The sequence below is a fragment of the Populus trichocarpa genome, chromosome 1 (assembly GCF_000002775.5).
Source record: "Populus trichocarpa isolate Nisqually-1 chromosome 1, P.trichocarpa_v4.1, whole genome shotgun sequence".
NCBI classification, from domain to species: Eukaryota; Viridiplantae; Streptophyta; class Magnoliopsida; order Malpighiales; family Salicaceae; genus Populus; species Populus trichocarpa.
The window spans coordinates 25810586-25831195 of NC_037285.2; the positions used below are offsets into that span (position 1 = coordinate 25810586).

Consider the following 20610-nt stretch of genomic DNA (forward strand, 5'->3'; position numbering starts at 1 on the left):
TTAAAATGTTTTTAAAACACAAAAACAAACAGGCGTTTTAAAAGGAATTTTGAAAAAAAATAATTTTTTTATTTATTTCAAATTAATATTTTTTTGTTTTTAAAATTTTTTAATACAATAATATTAAAACTAAAATTTTAAAAATATTAAAAAAAATATTATTTAAATATATTTCTAAATAAAAATATTTTTAAAATAATCAATCCATGAAAATCCGGCACTAAAATCCAACAAAGTTCCACCGTCATGCTGAATAGCCGATGGCTGTGCAATCGAGCTTTGAGATGATATAAATTACGTGCACCTTTTTTATAAAAACAACAAACACACCACGCATATATTTCTCGTTGACACATCCTTTTATTAATTTATTCGAGAGCAGAAACTCTTACTGCATAGCTAGATTGGCCTTTCTATGGCTCGTTAGCTTACAGGAGGGAGGAAATTCAAGAACGCGTGCATGCATGTAACGAACATGATGGTATATAAACACCATCATTTTACATGTTTTTGGTAGAAAATTTGAAGTTGGCACAATTTGTCCCTTTGGACAAAAGTGATGAGCTGAATCCCAATCTCTTTGACTGTAGATCGAATTGTAGCATGTTATCCTCCAATTGATGACCTCCAATCACTATAGATGGACCACCAATCCAACTTGCTACCATTGGATTGACTCCAGCATCCACAAAACCCAGGCACCAAAGATCAACACTTTTCTTTGTAATTCTCACCATAGAATTCGATCCAAAAATCTTCCAAACCACGTCTTGTCTATCCAATACAAGATCAATTATAGGTACAGCTGGTCCCATTTGTGTGTTCTTAACAGCACTCGCAGGGTAGCAGACTCCGAATGGCTTAACAGGCTTTGTTGCAGTAAGATTGAAAGCAGGGGAAGCTGCTTCCTTCAAGAAAGCCAGAATAAAAGTCTTGTAAATAGAACGCTGTAACTTTGTGTATGGCACGACAGTGCTGATCGTGGTTCCCCCAGGACCAGTCTCACCATCAATGGCCAAGAGTGATTTGTTCAAAGCCACCATCTTTCCGTTCACTTTTATGGAATTCAACCCTATATAATATTCAGGAGAGGATCTGGGTTTATCTGGATCAGAATCTTTTCCAAACGGGTTTGAAATGAGAGGAGTGTAAAGAAGTGATTTTGAGAGGTCAATTCCTGGCAGGAAATCATAAGGCCCTTTGCTACCAAAAAGAGCCACGCCAGGTTGAGACTTAGATCCTGATAAGCAAATAGCAAAGCAATTTGGAGAAGAAGAGAAGAATCTATTAAACTGTACCGGGATAGAAACATTTGAGCGGCCCAGGGCGGCTAAGCCAGCGACACCTTTAGCCAGGCCTTTGAGAAAACCAGTTCGAGCACAGGAAAAGATGAAATTATTGATCAACGTAAGCGAACCTTGAGTGGTGGACAAGGCGAAGGAGTCGATAAGGGCAATGTTGATGCCTTTCACTTTTTTGTAGTCAACAGGTTTGATGGGGTTATCGGGGAATAAGAGGAAAGAGTTGTTACCGCAATTTGGACCTGGTGGACCGTCGCAAAGGTCCAAGCAAGCATAAGCGCCGAGTAAATTAGCGATGGAACTGTTACAGGGAACATGCTGGTAAGTAGAGGAAGTGTAGCCGTCGCAATTTACCCAGGTGTATGTAGCACCAAGGTCCAAGAGCAATTTGGTGGGCTTGAGAGGGGTTTGTAGGTATGCAGTGATGACATATTGGCTGGTTGAATGGTCCTTCTGGATTGGTGTTTGGAGGGGAAGAGCCGCCTGAGAAGAGATAAAAGATGAGTAGAAGAGAAGAATTAGAAGAGGGACGGCTAGCTTTGTCGGTAACATTTCCTTTGTATGTCGAGAGTAGGATTAATTGTGATCAAGCTCGTGATGTGAAAGTGAGTCATTTATAGGGATGCCTCGTCCGTTCTCCGCGTATTAATGCGGGGAGCTGTAACGCAATGTTATTCATTTGTTTTAAAAAAAAACACGTGTTAAACCTCATGATGTGAAAGTGGGTCAATAATTTATATATATATATATATAGTTTTTAACAATTATAAATTATGATCTTATTCATCAATAAAAAGTAAATAAATCATGTTGATCATGCGGACCCCCAAACATTCTGTGAATAATAAATAATAAAAGAAGTTGTTAAACATAAATGCATGGAAATTCAAGCATTGATTGTAAAAAAAAAAAAAAAAATTTTGATTATCGACTGGTACGGTTGCTTTTTATTTTAGGGTGTTTAGAAATGCAATAATAATTATTTTTTAAAGTATTTTTTTGTTAATTTAAAAATGAAAAAAATTAATTTAAAATAAAAAATTAATTTTTTTAAAAATAATTTTAAAATACATACATACATACATATATATATATATATATATATATACATACATACATATATATATATATATATATATATATATATATATATATATATCAAACACTTTGGAAAACTTCTTTTTTTTTTCTTTTTTTTTTGGAAAACTTACTTCCATGGTACATGGTGCAGCACCTTCCAGGCGCCATCCTTGTCCTCGCAAGGAGGCGCAAACTCTACTCCATTATTCACTTCCTTATCCATAACTGTCCTCTCATTCAAATAGTTGCCTGCAACAATAATTCAATAAAGAGTAAATGACTAAAATACCCTTTACAAATGCATCAGAAAAAACATACTGAATCTTAGTTATTAATTTATGGAGCCCATACGTATGGTGAAGCTGATGCAAGATAACATGTCCTGGAGGGCATCCAAGAGCTGCTGATAACTGTTATATATATATATATATATATATTTTTTTTTTTTTTGTCTCTAAATATTTCAATGACTCCAGTGTAGTACATGATTTATGAAGTGCGATCGAGAAATAATTTAAAAATATTAAAAAATATATATTATTTTAAAATATTTTTAAGTAATTTTATTTTGAAAAATAATTACTACTAAAATCTTAAATACAATCTAAATATGCAGAGATAACATGATGACTCATCAACATGGTTTTTTATCCTCCAAGTTTTTAAATAATTAATGTGAGAATTAATTAGTGTGGCTAAGTAAATTTAGAGAGTGAATCTAGAACATGACTGCCTAATAAAAAAAACTCATTTAGTGGTTTTTTTTTATAAAACTAATATCGGAATAACAATATTTTAGATAAAATCAGGAGATTTTTTTGTTCTAAAAATTTGTTTTAAAACTATTTTTCATTAAAAAACACACCTAATAAACATCCTTGCAACTTCAATATAGTGATTTATCATACTCAGAACACCTATAAATCGGTTAAAAACACAAAATAAAATCTTTCTTAACCCCATTCTATTTTTTTCATCAAAATAGAAGCTCAAAAACACCTCATGGAAATTTATTTAATTAAAAGAAATATATGAACACCAAACTTTAATATTTTTGTTCTCAAAATTTGACTAATCAACTATTTTCTTTCTCTTCTGTTATTTTTAGTGATTCTTTCTTTTCTCTTAAACTTAGAAACTTAAATTTAAACAAAATAAAGTTTCGAAATAAAACGTAAAAGTTTCAAATTAAAAGGACCAAAAAGAAAAAAAAATCATGTAGGCAAAATTTTGAAAAAATCATGCAGACAAACTAAGAGATAAAGGGAAAATAATTAAAAAAAATTAATGAGAAAAAAGAAGAAGTTTGTAGAAGGTAGGAGAAGATAAGGTGATAAGAAAGAAAAAGGAATCGAGAGTGAAAATATTAAAAGAGAGAGGGAGAGAAAATCAAGAACAAAAATTTAGAAGAAAGAAGAAGAAGGACTATCAAATCGGAGGAGAAAGAGACAACCAAATTTTAGTACTCCTTTCAGTTTTTTCTTCACTCTTTCCTTGCTGAATTTTAGTTTTTCTTTTACCATCTCCTTCTTAAGGGTGAGCAAAAAAACCGAAAAAATAAAAAAACTGGAAAAAAAATAACCGAAAAAACCGAATCGTGAAAAAAAACGATTAGAATTTTGAAAAAACTGACTGGTTCGGTTTCGGTTTTATAAACCTGAAATCGAAAAAACCGAATCGAACCGAACCCAAACTGAAAAAAACCGAGTCAAACGGGGAAAAAACTGAGCCAAACCGGGAAAAAACCGAGCCAAATCGAAAAAACCGAGCCAAACTGAAAAAACCGAGTCAAACCAGTTTGAATCGGTTTTTGTTCTAAAATAACCGAACCGAAACCGGTCGGTTTGAACCGGTTCCATTTTTTTTTTAAAAACCGGTTTGGTTATTTTTTTTTATAAAAACCAAACCAAACCGAAAATGATCACCTCTACTCCTTCTTACCACTCCTCCATCTCATTCATAGAAATCTCCTTTACCACCAACCCCTAGACAAAACACTATCACCTTTGCCACCATTACAATATGTTTTTTTTTTTTTTCTATTTTCCAACAATAACACAATAATTTTTCTCTATTTTTCATCCTATATTAGCCTACCATTTCCACCATAAAATAGCCATATGAAACACAATTCTCTCTCCTATTTTTTAGACCAAAATAGCCATAATATTCACCACGAAATAAATTGAAACATCCCTTCAAACCATCACCAAATAACCTTTAAATTAGCTTTGAAGTAGCCCTCCAAAGAACCACAAAACAATCCTGAGATAAGCCCACAACGACCTCAAAACAGCATTGAATCATTAGCCATTATATCCTCTAAATCACACTAGTTTTAACCAATGAAGCACCACTCAAACCCCTCACAAAACATCCCCTTAAATCATTTATCCAGCAACCTTGAGTTTCAGCCCTTCTCTACCTACAAATCTAGCCTTTATCTCACCTAAAAACCAACCCAAAATCACTTTAAAAATAAAAAAGATTCAAATCATTTCTGTCTCTTTTTGTAAGTTTTGGTGATGGTGCATAAAGCACACACACCACTATTCCTATCACAACCCATACACCAACGCGTGCAACTCACGCACCATCTTGGCTTTAGTCGACTTTGACAGCTTCTGAAGGTCGTCTTCAAACTCTTAACATCCTTTACAATTTATTTTGGATGATTTTTAACATGTATTGATTTTTATGTGCATTGTGATAAAATATTTGAATTTAAGCAATTTTTAACATGTTATTGATTTTTAATTTATTATTGTGAAGTATTTGAAGTGTTGGGGCCTATTTTATTGTGTGGAACAATTTTGATTTTACACAAGCCCTACATTTATGATTTTTTTTCAAAATTATACTTGATAATAATTCATAATTTATTAATCTTTGCATAAAATTATAATTCACATGATCTAATCTGTCATATCACACATCACAATGAATCATACTTGGTAATAATTCACTCAATCAAATAAGAAGAAGATACAATCAAATAAGAAGAAGATACAATCTTATTATTGTTCTTATAATTGATTAACATAGTCATTACATTCATTTTAAAGAGGTCATCATAAAAATACCCTTTTTATACAAACATATCACTCTTGGATTACATAAATTTATCACTTTCAAAAACTATTTTTGCTTAACAATGAGCCAAAAACTAAGTTCTTTGTAATGTTAGCAACATGTAATACCTTGTTGAGTGTGAGAAGCTTTCCAAAGGTCATTTTTAGTATGACCCTCCCAACATCTAGTACCTTGGAGGTTGATGAGTTCTCCATCATTATGTTTTCTCCATTCACTCTTTTGTAAGTGAAACATCTTTTTCTCGATGTACACATGTCTTGTAGCACTAATATTAACCCACCATTACTCAGGATTGTTGATAAGGTTGACTTTGAAAACAATACAAGTCAGATTTATTTTTGAAACTTCATTAGTGAGTTAATCAATCGTGATGATACTGGTTTGAGCAATTTTTTTCACGGGGTTTCCTTGCTTACCCTTATTATCTTTGGCCAGATGCTCGGTTTTATTGAAGATAAAACACTTGTCATTGGATTTTTTTGCAATTCCTTTACCTTTTGTAACAAGCCTTTTCTTTTGATTTTTATTAAGGGACTTTGCCACTTATTATGTGATATTTTTATTTTGGGTACTAGAAGAGTTGGTTCTCTTTTTGAATAACTCATTGTCCTCTTCTATCCTCAAACCTTAAAATGAGGTCTTCAATTTCCATCTCCTTGCAATTATGCTTAAGATAGTTTTTGAAGTTTTTCTGAGATGATTGCAATGTTTCAATGATTGCAACGACTTGGAATGCTCACTTAGAAACATACCTTCAGCATGTATATCATGCAAGAAGATTTCAAAATCTTGAACTTGGCTCATTATGGTCCTTTAATCAATCATCTTGAAATTTAAAAATTTACCAACTATGAATTTCTTCATTTCAACATCTTCAGCTTTGTACTTTTTATCTAAAATTTTTCATAATGTTTTTACACTCTTAATTGAGCTATACACATTATAAAATGTATTATCCAACCTATTCAAGATGTAGTTCTTTCACACGAAATCAATATGATTTCATGCATCCACAACCGCCACAATAGTAGGGTCATATTCATTTTCTAATGATTTTGGCACTTTCTTGATCAAGAACTTTGTCAAGTTTAATGTGGTAAGATAGAATAATATCTTTTGTTGCCACCTCTTAAAGTTCAATCCATTGAACGTTTTAGATTTCCCACCATGCACCACAAAACATGATAGTATAATTCTCACAACCGAAGTAGTACTTGTCGAAGCAATATTGATTTACACAACCAAATCTTGAGTAAAAGAAGTAAAAGACATGATATAATTTATAAGAAGACAGTAACCAATAATATTTATAAAAAAATATTCTGGCTCCACAATAAACAAGTAATAAAATAAAAACTTTTAATAAAGCAACTTTTTAAATAAAAATATTTAAACTATGCGTGATAAAATCAACAACCATTCTTTTTCTTGGGTTACTGTATTGAGCCTTATTTTGTTCACTAAGATTTATTCAATTTTCATCATTTCACTTATGAATTGCACCGTATACAAAAATAGTCGCGTGAATAATACTTTTACTAAGTAAGTTTCTAGAAAAGATTAGAATGATCACAAACGGTCCCACTTATAACCCAATCTTCTTAAACAGAATTTCTTAGGTTGTATCTATTTACTGCACTAACTTTTTGTATATATGAATAGTAATGTATAGTGAACAAAACCAATTAGATAACTTTGATGTCAATCTTAGAGAGTATAAGCAAGATAACATAAACTATCATAAAAAAAATAAATGATTAACTTATTGGAAAATATAAATCAATAAGATATATGACATGTATCAAACCATCCAAATTGCTTGAAAAATAATTTTGGAAGATAAACTATAACTTTAAAACAAAGATATATAGCAATCTTATAAAATTAAACAAAAAGAAAAAAATTCATAACAAACCAAAAGGTCATAGATTAAAGCATACATAACTAAAATTAAATCTATTTGTGAGAATATAGCAACTTAAAAGGAAATTAAATTATAACTTAGATTTTAAATATTTTAAAACCTCTTTCATACTTAATCTATATTATTTTTATTTTTATTTTTATTTTTATTATTATTATTTTACAAGATAACTAAACAAAGTTTGATATAAGAATAAAGCCTTAAAATTGCTAATCAATGTTTGTAAATATATTAAATTAGTGAGTAAAGATGTTTAGTTTATCATAACAAGGCATGCTAAACATAAAAATGTTTTAAAGAAAAGCCTAGAGTTCATACAAATTTAAATCTATAAGCATGAAAAATACTAATTCATGGCAAACATGTTTTCAACACAAATATAATAATAGAATACTAACATATATACTAAACATAAATCCAAATTTGTAATTGATATTAATTCAAAGTCCTGACATGCATACTAATAGTAAAAATATTTATACTTAAACTAAAACAAATGAGGCTATTTACTTGTTAAAATACTTTAAAATAATGAGATTTTTGTTGTTGTCAAGGATGAATATTTTATTATTGAGGCTTTATTGCTCCTCACTTGTACAACTAGGATGTTTACAATATGTATCCCAATATTCCAACATCTTTTTAGTTTAATACACTTTTAAACAAGTTCTTTGAATCAAAATAAAAGAACTCAAATATCTATGAACAAAGTATGACCCTAAGCTCTATATATGAAAGAAAAAATTAAAGTATAGAAGAGAATGAAAACACAAAAAATAAAATGAGAAAAAATATGAAAAAATCTAAAAAATTCAAGTTAGAAATACTTTCTTCACCCTTCTTTTTATAGTGAACATTGAAAGTTAAAAGGTTGAAAAATTAATAAAAATTAATTCCCACCATTATCAATCTTTGATTAGCCACCATAAATCAATAATTAAATCTAGAAAAACTAAGAGTTCTTTAAATAGAGAAACAAAGGTTTCTTTAAGATTAATTTTACCTCTAACCTTAATTTATTTAAATCATATTAATTAAATAAATTTCCAAATAAAATTATATATAAGAGTAGGATTTGGTAAATTTTAAATTAAAATTTACATGAATATAATTAAAAATAATAAATAATGTGTATTTCTGCAATCTAGTAGTTAGGCATACGAAGGGTCTGTTTGAGATTGTGGTAGCGGTGACGGTTTAAAGTGTTTTTCGGCTTTCGCTTAAAAATGCATCAAAATAAAGTTTTTTTATTTTTTAAAAATCATTTTTGACATTAGGATATTAAATGATCTTAAAACATTAAATTTTTTTTATTTTAAGCAAAAAAAAATTCAAAATTTTTAGGACCCCAAACATACCTGAAAAGTAACCCCCCTCCCCCAACTAACTATCTTGTTCACACTTAACTCCCTTAGTTTCTCTTCTATTTATAAAATTACCAAGCAAAATTAAGAAAGTTAAATGATAAGTCGTCTTAGATCCTGTTTATTTTTGCGTTTCAAAAGTGCTTTTAAAAAAAATTAATTTTTTTTTCTTTGCTTTAAATTATTTTTTTTGGTGTTTTAGATCATTTTGATGCACTGATTTCAAAAATAGTTTTTTAAAAATAAAAAAATATATTATTTTGATACTTTTCTAAGTGAAAAACATTTTGAAAAGCAACCGCAACCACATTCCCAATCTAGTTACGTGAGTGTTTGTTTCCGTGGTTGCTTCCGTTTTTTAAGCAAACCACGGGTAACAATGGTTTGGTAACAATTAAAACGCCATTTACTATTCATGGGTCCCACAGTAATTTGCGTTTGAAACGCAGGGGGGAAGGAAAGCAGCTCTTTGCTGCTTCTTGCGCGGGGGAATCACACGAACAGTGTAGCCATGCTCTACTGTTCACGTGAATAGTGGAGACATTCTCCACTGTTACGGCCAGACCGGGTCCGGTACAAAGCTAAAAATGCATTGAACCAGGTCCGACCCAGTAAAATAAAAAAAATTATTTTTTATTTTTAATTGTGTTTTATTCGAAAAACTAGTGTTTAACATTATTCAATGACACTATATAAATTAGACGGAGATCGTTGATGACGTAGCATTTGCAGAATTTGATCGCAATTCCAATTTTGTTCCTGATTATATTTTACCTGATGTTGTTGCGTGCTTAAGAAACCAAGAAAACTGTAGTCCTTGTCGAATGTATGTCATACGTGATGGAATTGTAGATAGTTTAATGGAATAATAAAAAATATTTTATATAAAGTATTATTTATTTCATGATGTAATAACAATAATTAAATTTACAATATTTAAATTAAAAACCATCAATATTAATATATATTTTTTAAAATTATTTATAACCTCAATTTCAAAAGCATTCTTAACCAAACACATTAAATTACTTTTTGTTCAACCTCAATTTCAACAACAGTTTTAACCAAACATACATACATACCAAATCAACCTCAACCAAAAGTACTTTTTTATAAAAACAACTTTTTTCGAACCACAACCACAAAAGCTACAACAATACCAAACAAATTCTACTCTTATTATTTTTATTATATCTTATAAAAATAAAACTAGAATTCTTAAAAATCCAAGATTACAACCTAAACTGTTAAAAAAACTACAATATATTCTAAAAATTTAATAATTAATAAAACTGATTTAAAATGGGGCTTGATCGAAACAAAATTATTGGTGAAGGGGCATCAACAACCATCTAATCCACTTAATAAAAATGACTTAGACCCCGTTTGTTTGCTGGAAAGTATTTTCCTTTCGAAAATTGAATTCCGGGAAAGTAGATTATTTTTCGATGTTTGGTAGTGTAGTGGAAAATAAGTTGGAAAACACTTTCCAGTGTTTGATTATGTCATGGAAAATGAACTGGAAAATAACTTATTAATGTTTTATTTTTTTCAAGTTTATTAAAATAATGAGGAACAAATCTTACAAATTAAAAAGTTGAATGAAAATGAAATTGAAAAAAAATATAATTTCATAAATTATCTCAAATAAAATAAATAATAATCAAAATAATAGAGATCAAATCTATAAAATAAAAAAAATTGAAAGATAAAAAAATTAAAATAATAATAATTAACATTTCATAAATTATTTCAAATAATATAAGTAACAATCAAAAGAATGAGGACCAAATTAAATAGATAAAAAATTTAAATTAAAAAATGATAAGGGAAAAGCAAATGACAATTATAAAAATAAGGATCAAAATTAATATAAAAATTAAATTTTAAGGGATGAAATTGAAAAATAAATATTCAAAACAAAATATATATAGCAATTAAAAGTTTAAGGACCAAATTTGATATAATCAGCAAATAATATGATATTTCTAAATTTTTCATAACTTCCGGAAAGTGTTTTCTGCCCAAAATAAAAGAAAAACACTTTTCTGGAAACTAAGCCAAATTTTCCTTTGACTGGAAAGTGTTTTCTGTTGACCGGAAAGTGTTTTCCGTTGACTAACTTTTCTAATGGCAAACAAACACATGAAAGTTTAGAAAGTGATTTTTCAGAAACCAGTTTCCGGAAAACAAACACAGTCTTAGAAAAAAACAAACTAAAACTTATTAGGAAAAATAATTAGAATCCAAAATAACACTGAAAATTATATGGCTTTATATTTGTGAAGGAAATGATCTTTACATGGCTTCGTCAAGAACCAAGAAGGCATTATGGATTTTTTTTAACTTAAAGCAATAGTTCAATTTGTGTATAATTAAGTGAATCTTTAATATACCCTTACATTATTAGTTGGGTCTATTATATTTTTGTTTAATATATAATCTTTAATATATCATTTAATTAAGTATTTTTATTTAAATTGATAGAATTATATTTTTCAATCTATATTTGCCCTTGTGATATGTAAAGATATATAGAAAACTTCACAAAATTGTTCAAATATATACTTCCACTATTTTTTTTATACTTATCAGTCACGTGCATTAAATTTTATTCGAAATTGCATCCTTTTTATCATTGCGAATTTCACAATATAAATTGTTAAACCCTCATTGTATTATCCAATATAATTAAATTCACAATTCACAAGTTCTAATATTTTTCCGTTTACAATTTAACTAATTTTATCTTTATTATTATTGGGAAAATACACCAATATAATTAAATTCACAATTCACAAGTTCTAATATTTTTCCCTCTTTGTGCAATTAAAATAAAATCAACCAATCAACAAAAATTAAATATAAAATTAAATAAACACACAACACAAAAGAACTAGTCCACTCAAACCAAGGTTGTGAATTCCATTCTGTTTTGTCTGAAATGACCGAAACATTTCATACCAATTCAAAAAACGAAACAATTTTCATCTTATTTCAAATCTCGGTCCGTTCCGGATTTTTCGGCTAAATTTCGGCCGGAATGTTCCGATTTCATTCCACATGTTCCGTTCTGGTCTTGAAAGCCATTGAATCAAATTGAATCTGGTTCAATTTAATTAATTAAACCATCCAACTATAAAAAGTTCTTTTTCATTACTATTTTCAATAACAATGATATTAATAATAATATTGAGAATTATTATTACTATTTTCATTAATAATGATATTAATTTTTTAAAATTAGATTTATCACTAAAATATATATGATTTATATTCATGTTGTTTTTTTCACGTTTATACTTTGTAGGAATTTGAGCAAAATAAGGGATGTTTTAGATCCTATTAGCCTTGATAACATTGACCTAGCTTTATATTTATAATATTTGTGTCAAAACATTTTACTTTCATAATATTTTGATATTTTGTTTAAGTTGAATTACTTTAAGTTAAAAATCTATTTAATCTTGGCTATTTAAGAATATTTTAAAATTTGAAATTATATTTGTTTGACATTGTATTTGTATTGCATAATTTATAATTAATTTATCTTGAATTTAAATTATGTTTGTTGAATATATATATAAACAGTACAACTTCGAAATGGCACGCCAAAACACTTCGAAATTAAAATATTTCATTCCAATTGAAAAAACAAAACACCCACCGAAACAGAATTGATAACCTTGACTCAAACTCTTCCATTAATTTAAATAATAGGATCACAAAGTTATTTCTTAATTCAACCAGAGGATATATATTAACTCATCAAATTCATCATTACAAACAATGAATTTCATAAAAAAAAAAAGCTAGATCTCACAAATTAGGTGATTTTAGAAATATTTAGAAGGTGAAATCTTCTCAACAACCAAAACCATCTAGGTTGAAAGCTCGTTGAAAGCTTCTGAACAATCAAAACCATCTAGGTTAAAAGCTCATTGTTGGAAATAATATATCAAAATTCCATCTTAATCAATAACAAATCATCGTTGCACAAAGATGAACACACCTTTTCTTCTCCCTCCATCTTTTTTTTTTTGTGCCAAAAGCTCTCCTTTTTTTTTTTTATGTGTTTGCTCATAATGAAAACAAAATATTAAAATTGATTTTTTTATATCTACTCACTTATATAATAGAAGATTTTAAGCTTTTTTTTTCTTAGTTTATATGGGTTATATATTGCCCAGAAAAAAAAGGGACCAAATTGTGATAATTATGAATACTCAGATATAGTTGCAATAAAAAACACATTTCCTCGGAAGAAAAAAAATATTGTCTCTTATAATTATTTTAGATAATCTCGCACGAATGTCTTTTTTTTTTCCTTCCTATGAGTATCTTGAAATGAATAATTATTTGTATTTGAAATGTCCTGTCTTACGTTATTACTTTGCAAATATAAAAGCGCACTATAATTAGTATATTTATATTTAGGATATTTTAAATTAATTATAAATCAGACTCCTTATTTTAATAAAAATAATTAATTAGTTCTCATGATTTCATAAATTGTTATTTAACCTCTATGTTTTTATATTCATTTATAACTGCTTCTTCTTCTTTTTTGTGTATTTCATGTTTTTTATTTTTTTATTTTAAGAAACAAGAAAGGTGAAAAAAAGCCGACAGGATTTGAAGTTTCACGATAAAAGAAGATATATTTTTTTTTATAATAAAGTACTATTAATTCTTCCATTTGCTAGACGAGATTTAATGCTCGTTGATTTTTCTTAATGGAAAGGGATTGCATGAATGCAGGGGCAAAAAAGTAACAGTCGAACAGGGAGGAAAATGTCAAAAAGTAAGGCTAATAATATAACACCCCAGATTCCAATTCACACCGTGCAATCTGTAGGTCATGACACGGAAAACAAATAATCGCCGTCTGTGGGAATCGAACCCACGACCACATGGTTAAAAGCCATGCGCTCTACCAGCTGAGCTAAGACGGCTTCTGTTTACTCAATCCATTAAAACAATATATTAACAATAATAATTCCTGTCATAGGTAAAATTCTTTCGCGTATCTTGTAGCATTTTATTCGTGTGGTGAAACCTCCTGAAGCTATCAATTCTTGCATGTACCCAGTGACCACTGCATCTGTGCCAAAAATAGAGCCAGAGCTCAACCTTTCTTTTGTCGTCTGCTTATGTAATCTATGAAAATTTCTATCCTCCATTGTGTTAGGCTTGTCTCTCTATTCACTAAGACTGTTTATTTTTTGAAATTTTTTTTTTTAAAAAAATCACTTTCCAAACTTTTTTGTGTTTGTTTGCTATTAGAAAAGTTGATCAACAAAAAACACTTTTCAATCAAAAAAAATTTAGCTTGGTTTCGAGGAAAGTATTTTTCTAGAAAATCTGGACGGAAAACACTTTATAGAAGTTATGAAAAATTTAGAAATATCATATTATTTATTGATTATATCAAATTTGGTACTCAAACTTTTGATTGCTATATATATATATTGTTTTGAATATTTATTTTTCAATTTCATCTCTTAAAATTTAATTTTTATATTAATTCTGGTTCTCATTTTTATAATTGTTATTTGTTTTTTCCTTATTATTTTTTTATTGAAATTTTTTATGTATCAAATTTGGTCCTCATTCTTTTGATTGTTACTTATTTTATTTGAAATAATTTATTAAATGTTAATTATTATTATTTTAATTTCTTCATCTTTCATTTTTTTTTTAGATTTGATCTCTATTATTTTGATTATTATTTATCTTATTTGAGATAATTTATGAAATTATATTTTTTTTCAATTTCATTCTCATTCAACTTTTTAATTTGTAAGATTTGTTCCTCATTATTTTAATAAACTTGAGAAAAATAAAACATTAATAAGTTATTTTGCAGTTCATTTTCCATGATATAACCAAACACTGTAAAATATTTTTCAACTTATTTTTCATTACACTACCAAACATCAGAAAATAATTCACTTTCCCGGAATTCACTTTTAAAAAGAAAATTACTTTTCAGCAAACAAACGGGGCTTAAATTACTATTCACTTTTTTTTATAAAAAAATAGTCACCATTGTCTTCGTCGAAACCATAAAAAATTATGAATGAGAGTTTGATCCACATTAACAATAAAATATTAGATAATGATTTAATCTATCATCATATAATTAAACAAACCTCCAATATATCTTTACTTTTTTAATTCTATCTATAATATTCAGTTCTCAATATATCTATCAAGTTTTTTTTATTCAAATTAACATAATTATATTTTTTTAATTTTAAAAATACCATTAAGTTATATAAGAATATAATTTGAATTTGTTAATAAATTAAGATTTTAAAATTTTAATTATTGGGTAAATTTGAAGCGTTTAATTTCTTAAAATAAATAAATAGAGACAAGTTTTTTTGTTTTCTTTTTTGAGAATAGAGAGAGACAACATTTCCCCAACTTTGCAAATCCTTTCCAAACAAAATGCTTTTGTTTTTACCTGCTCATGCCTATTGGCAAGGACTATAGATCCCTCACTCTCCAGACTCCAAGTGTCCATCGGCCCCACAAAATCGCAGCCTTGCAGCCCTACCAGCAAAACCCCTCTTACCATACTCTCCATCAACACTCGCTTCTTCTACATCTAGGACCCTCACCCTCTTATTATTCCACCTTCGCACTGTCACCAAAAGACGAAGATACCATCCAATAAAACGCGAGTACATTATTCTCCTCCACACCCGCGAGGAAAGACTACTGCTAGCACGCCAAAATGAACAGCACCGACTTGAACAATCAGAGAGGAAGAGTGACTTAAATTGAAAAACCAAAGGCGTCTGATCGATGTCCGTTTGTGGCGCACACATAAATTAAATTAACAAAAAGGAAAAGAGAAGAAAAGCTTCTCTCATATTTCAATCTATCATTTTCGCGTTTTCCGTGTTGCGACCTTGTCGTTTCAGGTCTCTACATCCTGTAAAGTTTGCCTTATTTTTGTTGTTCTTCATGAATGTTCCTTTTTATAGCTACAACAGGTTACTTCTACTCCTGGCAATCTTTCTGGTTTTGTAGAAGATGAAGGAAAATAGAAAATGAACCTGGAACAATGAGTGTGTTAGGGTTTCTGCTCTGTTTGCTTACTGAGAAAATGCAGGAAAAGAAAAGGACATGTTTTATTTAGCTGAAAGGAAATGAGGTTGTTGCAGTTTAGATTTGGTATTGAATAAGTGTTAGTTTTCACATTAAAGAAAGTTATTTTTTGTTTTCATTTTTATTTTATATTTTTAAAAGCCAAACATATTAAGATTTGTATATTTTTTTTTTTACTTATCTTTACTTGGAGGAGAGTAATATAAAATTATTTTTAAAAATATTAGAGTTTTATTCACTAAATTGTCATGAATTCGAATTTCATTCAAATATAAAAAAATGGATTAATGAATTAATTTGATGACTGAGATGAAGCTCATTCAGTTTTGCCTGTGTTTGATCATGAATGTTAATCTCTTTCATTCTTTTAGGTAATTAAGATGTGTTATTATCTACTTGCTTGGAAAAAATAAAATAAAATGCACAATATTCATGAATTGAATGAGTTTCTTTAGAGTATGTATGGTGTCTGAATGTCTAACAATAATGTGATGTTTCAGGTTTGGTTTATGATGTCTTATAAATCAGAAGAAAGGGACATAAGCGATTCCGAGTTTCAAGAAGAGTATGAGCTCAGGAAGTATGAATATTTGAAGAGGGAAAGAATTAGAGTGTTAAATTCAGTTTATGGATGTCCCTACTGTATTGGGAAGAGATATTACCATCCGAAGGAGCTTCCCCAACATGCTTCTAACCTTGATAGAGGCTCACAAAGGAGGACTAGAGGAGAGCAAGCTCGACACCGAGCTCTTGAGAGGTATGTTCGGAGGTATCTTTGTGTGGAGGATAGCTCGGAGCCCTCTACCACAACTGAATCTCCTGCTGTATGTGACCGTGATAGGGAGCGGCTGTTTGTTTGGCCTTGGATGGGGGTTGTTGCTAATATTCCTACTCAGGTGAAGGATGGACGTCGTGTTGGGGAAAGTGGCTCAAAACTCAGGCATGAGTTAGCAACAAAAGGGTTTGATCCAGTTACGGTGCATCCTTTGTGGAGCTGCTTTGGTCATTCAGGGTTAGCTGTTGTGGAATTCAAGAAAGACTGGGACGGCTTCAATAACGCTATTATGTTTGAGAAGGATTTTGATTTGAATCATTGTGGGAAGAAGGATTATGTTACAATTCTAGAGAGAGATCGAGGGCAGAGATTATACGGATGGATTGCTCGAGATGATGACTACAAGGCCAATGGTCTCTTAGGAGAGCATCTCAGAAAGAATGGGGATTTAAAAACTGTATGTGGAAAAGAAGCAGAGGATCAAAGGAAGGATGCCAAGCTACTTTGCAACTTGACCAGCACCTTAAAAGAGAAGTACGACCACCTTAGAGAAATGGAGATCAGATATGAGGAGACTACTCAATCCTTGATCAAGGTGATGGACCAAAAGGATTCTATGGTCAAGTCTTACAATGAAGGTATGTTTCAGTTTTGCAAGTTTGCCAAAAGGGTAAAACAAAAAAAGACCATTAGTGGGATTTTACTTTGAATTATTCAAATTTCCCCTGACATATTCTGGAAAAGCTTATGCCCTGTTTCTTTGTCAATTTTTTGGGATTAGAGATAAGAAAAATGCAGCAGATTGCACATGACCATTTTGCGAAGATCTCTTTAGAGCATGAAAAGGCCACGCAGCAATTACTAGCTAAGAGAGAAGAGCTAGTGCAGTGTGAGAAAAAACTGCAGCAACGTGAGGTGCAAATTGAAAATGAGAGGTCGAAGCTTCTCCTTGAGAAGAAAATGGTAACACACTTTGGCTTTCTTAAAGCTGTCAATTTCCAGCTGTGCTGGGAATTTTGCAAGATGACTGAAATTGATAGATCTAAGCCAGATATCAAAGAGTTCTATATTAACATTCATTTGTCAGCCTATAAATCCACATCTAAGTTGGTCCAACATCAGTCAAGATATAATGTTTGTGATGTTTTAGCAGATATTTCAATTTTGGAAGGCAAAGACCAAAGCTACTCATTTGAACATCTCTGAAAGTATCCCTCCTCCTCCTTTACGTAATTACTCGTTGAATATTTGATGTGAGTTCTACCAGATGCTCTGAAACTCTTGGTGCATTTGGTAATGTTTGCATGCGGTGAAGGGTACCTGAATTTGTTGCATATTTAACTTCTAAAATTAGTTTATGAATTCATTTTTCACTGTTTTGTTGTTGATAATTTGATGGAGCATGAGCTGTTTTTAGGGTGATACTGGAGTTATTTTGGAGTAATCCTAAATATTCAAATGATAGGGTTGCTTTATATTTCTTACAGAATGAGACAGCAACCTTGGAGCAGGAAAAGGCAGACAAAAGTGTATTAAGATTAAAGGGTACATCCTTTCATTTCTGAACTAAGTTTTTGAGTTGGAAAGTAAAATGTGTATCAGGTTGAGAAATAATAGGTTCTTTTTTTGTGGTTGATGGCCAATGCAGAGCGAAAAGGAGAAGCTTCTCAAGAAAATAATTGAACTGGAAAAGAAACTAGATGCTAAACAAGCACTCGAGTTGGAGATGCATGAAGAATGCGTTACAAGTAACAAAACACATGGGAGAAGATGAAGACCTGGATATTAGGGCAAAAATGGATACAGTTCGACAGGAACTGAAGGAGAAGGAAGAAGAATTAAGGGGATTGGAGGAACTTAATCAGGCTCTTATTTTCCAAGAGCGCAAAATAAATGATGAATTGCAGGAAGCTCTAAAGGAGTTAATTAATGTAAGTACTAGAAACAAACATGGTTGAGTTTGAAAGTCATTCAATATGAGACTCGAAAGTTAGGCCAGATCGAGGATATGACTGTTTGTATTCAAAGTCAATATCTAATTTAGAGGATAAAGTTTTGTGATTGTATGCTTGCTTTTCATCTTTACCTACGAGGTAATGTCTGTGCTATGGGATGCAAGTCTAATTTCCATTTTCACAGTACTTGGGGAAATGGAATACCAGAGCTTTTATTGGTGTCAAGAGAATGGGAGATCTTGATAGCAAACCATTCCATGAGACAACCATGAGAAAATTTTTAGGCAGAGAAGCAGAACAGAAAGCACTTGAGTCGTGTTCACTATGGAAAGATCAGCTTCGAGACCCGAGCTGGCATCCATTTCAGGTTATAATTGATAAGGAAGGCAAGAATGAAGTATTCATTTAAATGATCAAACGGATCGTTTATGCTCTATTTAAACTGAATGATAACATAGGTTTATAACATAAATAAACGTAGATGTTTTGCTAGTCCTGCCTAACTTTGTATGGTCACAGAAAGTATGAAACGCCAGTAGATTGTTGTAATTGCCTTTTGAAACCCAAATCTCGCCTGCTTTTCTTCTTGTTCATAAACATAGACATGTTATTCCTGTCTAAACTTCTAGAACTTTGTGTAGGCACAAAAACTATGAAATGCCAATAGCTTTTGGTAATTGGCCCTTGAAAGAACTTGAAACTAGCTGCTTTTGGTCCTGCTTATACTTGTCTTACCTGAAGCTTGTTATTTATGTAGCGTGATGTTACTGCAATATATGGTAGCACATACCCTCAAATATTGCAGGAAATGCAAGCAGATTTTTTTCTTCTTTTATTTTCTCTGTGCAAACAAGCTGTGACCTTGTCACATTGTCATCTTCAATGTGGCTTTGTAGGAAATAATCAACGAGGATGATGAAAACTTGAGAATTCTGAAGAGTGAGTATGGAGATGAAGTTTTTAATGCTGTGACAACAGCCTTGAAGGAAATGAATGAGTATAACCCAAGTGGTAGTTACATCGTGCAGGAGCTCTGGAATTTCAAGGAGAAAAGGAAGGCAACACTGAGTGAGGGAGTGATGCAAATATTAAGGCATTGGAAGCAATGTAAGAAAAAGAAAACCTGAGGTATGTATCCTTAACTATACAAGAGAACATAAACATGAAATATGCAGTTTGAGAGAATGCATAATTTTTCTGTTGCTCTTTAAAACTATCAAGAACAACAATAAGCTGAGTCACTTTGTGTAATGGTTAAAGAAACTGAAAAATTATACGATTTGCTTTTCATGCTTGCTGATATCTTCGTGCTATACACACGCAAAGTATCACTTCTATAGATGCCTTGATGATGTCTTTCATATTCCTTAGAAGTATAGTAATGTTGGGCATGTATAAATGTAGAAGGTAACGATGTCAATAAGCTAATTACTTTTGGTATGCATGCTGTAAATGGAAATTGTTGAATCCACCTAGGTGTCGAAGAGACACAAACTCAAACTAGCATTTGAATTAATATCTATATTGTAGATCTGAAAAAAACAAACTGTTTGTTCTACCCAGAATTGCAGCCAGAAAGCACTCGTCAGGTGTTGGCATCGCGAGAATGTCATGCTTGAGCACAAGTGACGATTTTGTGGGTTAAGTTGTTCATCTTCTTATGTCTAAGTAGAAGCTAAGGTGGGAAATCCTTTGACTAATTAACCAAAAACTAAAAGCCATCAATAAAACACCACACCAGAGAACTCAAAAGAAGCTTCCAACTAAGGGTAGAATCTTTTTTTTTTCCAGGAAATCAATTGATCATTGCAAAATTGATTATAGACAAATTACTCATGATATCTATTTTTTGCACAATATAATGATTATTTTAACCTTAAAAATAAAAAAAAATACGATTTTGGTAGGGGCCTCTTGTTTTTTTGTTTTTTTTTTTAAAATTGCACAATAAAGTTACGGTAATACTTTTAAAAAATAAAAGTGAACATGCATAGAA

The 20610-nt window shown here is 30.4% G+C and overlaps 2 protein-coding genes and 1 non-coding gene across 7 annotated transcripts; 1 reads left to right on the top strand and 2 right to left on the bottom strand.

The window, feature by feature from the left end:
* Nucleotides 1–340: 340 nt before the first annotated feature.
* Nucleotides 341–1896, bottom strand: LOC18095039 (probable aspartic proteinase GIP1). The gene has a single exon (XM_006369463.3). It carries the CDS (start codon nucleotides 1851–1853, stop codon nucleotides 501–503), a length of 1353 nt encoding a protein of 450 aa, XP_006369525.1. The 5' UTR covers nucleotides 1854–1896; the 3' UTR covers nucleotides 341–500.
* An 11748-nt stretch (nucleotides 1897–13644) lies between these two features.
* TRNAK-UUU (transfer RNA lysine (anticodon UUU)) lies at nucleotides 13645–13717 on the bottom strand. The gene has a single exon. It is a non-coding gene; the product is annotated as a tRNA-Lys (tRNA).
* A 1759-nt stretch (nucleotides 13718–15476) lies between these two features.
* LOC18095040 (factor of DNA methylation 4) lies at nucleotides 15477–19914 on the top strand. Of its 5 annotated transcripts, none has more exons than XM_052453297.1 (7): nucleotides 15477–15697; nucleotides 16385–17297; nucleotides 17441–17912; nucleotides 18147–18204; nucleotides 18308–18590; nucleotides 19511–19553; nucleotides 19643–19914. In XM_052453297.1, exons 2-3 carry the CDS (start codon nucleotides 16394–16396, stop codon nucleotides 17863–17865), a joined length of 1329 nt encoding a protein of 442 aa, XP_052309257.1. In that variant the 5' UTR covers nucleotides 15477–15697; nucleotides 16385–16393; the 3' UTR covers nucleotides 17866–17912; nucleotides 18147–18204; nucleotides 18308–18590; nucleotides 19511–19553; nucleotides 19643–19914. The 5 variants fall into 5 exon arrangements, with proteins under 5 accessions (XP_052309257.1, XP_052309256.1, XP_052309258.1 ...); XM_052453303.1 differs by adding an exon at nucleotides 18799–19011 and having other exon boundaries at nucleotides 15491–15697; nucleotides 17441–17622; nucleotides 19511–19914; XM_052453296.1 differs by having other exon boundaries at nucleotides 19511–19914.
* The last annotated feature ends 696 nt before the right edge of the window (nucleotides 19915–20610 follow it).

What these genes read in the sequence shown, in the direction of transcription:
- LOC18095039 (XM_006369463.3), bottom strand. Translation starts at nt 1,853, where the DNA reads ATGTTACCGACAAAGCTAGCCGTCCCTCTTCTAATTCTTCTCTTCTAC.
- LOC18095040 (XM_052453296.1), top strand. Translation starts at nt 16,394, where the DNA reads ATGATGTCTTATAAATCAGAAGAAAGGGACATAAGCGATTCCGAGTTT. An exon ending in GGTCAAGTCTTACAATGAAG is followed by an intron (nt 17,298 to 17,440) that starts GTATGTTTCAGT and finishes TTTTGGGATTAG; the next exon opens with AGATAAGAAAAATGCAGCAG.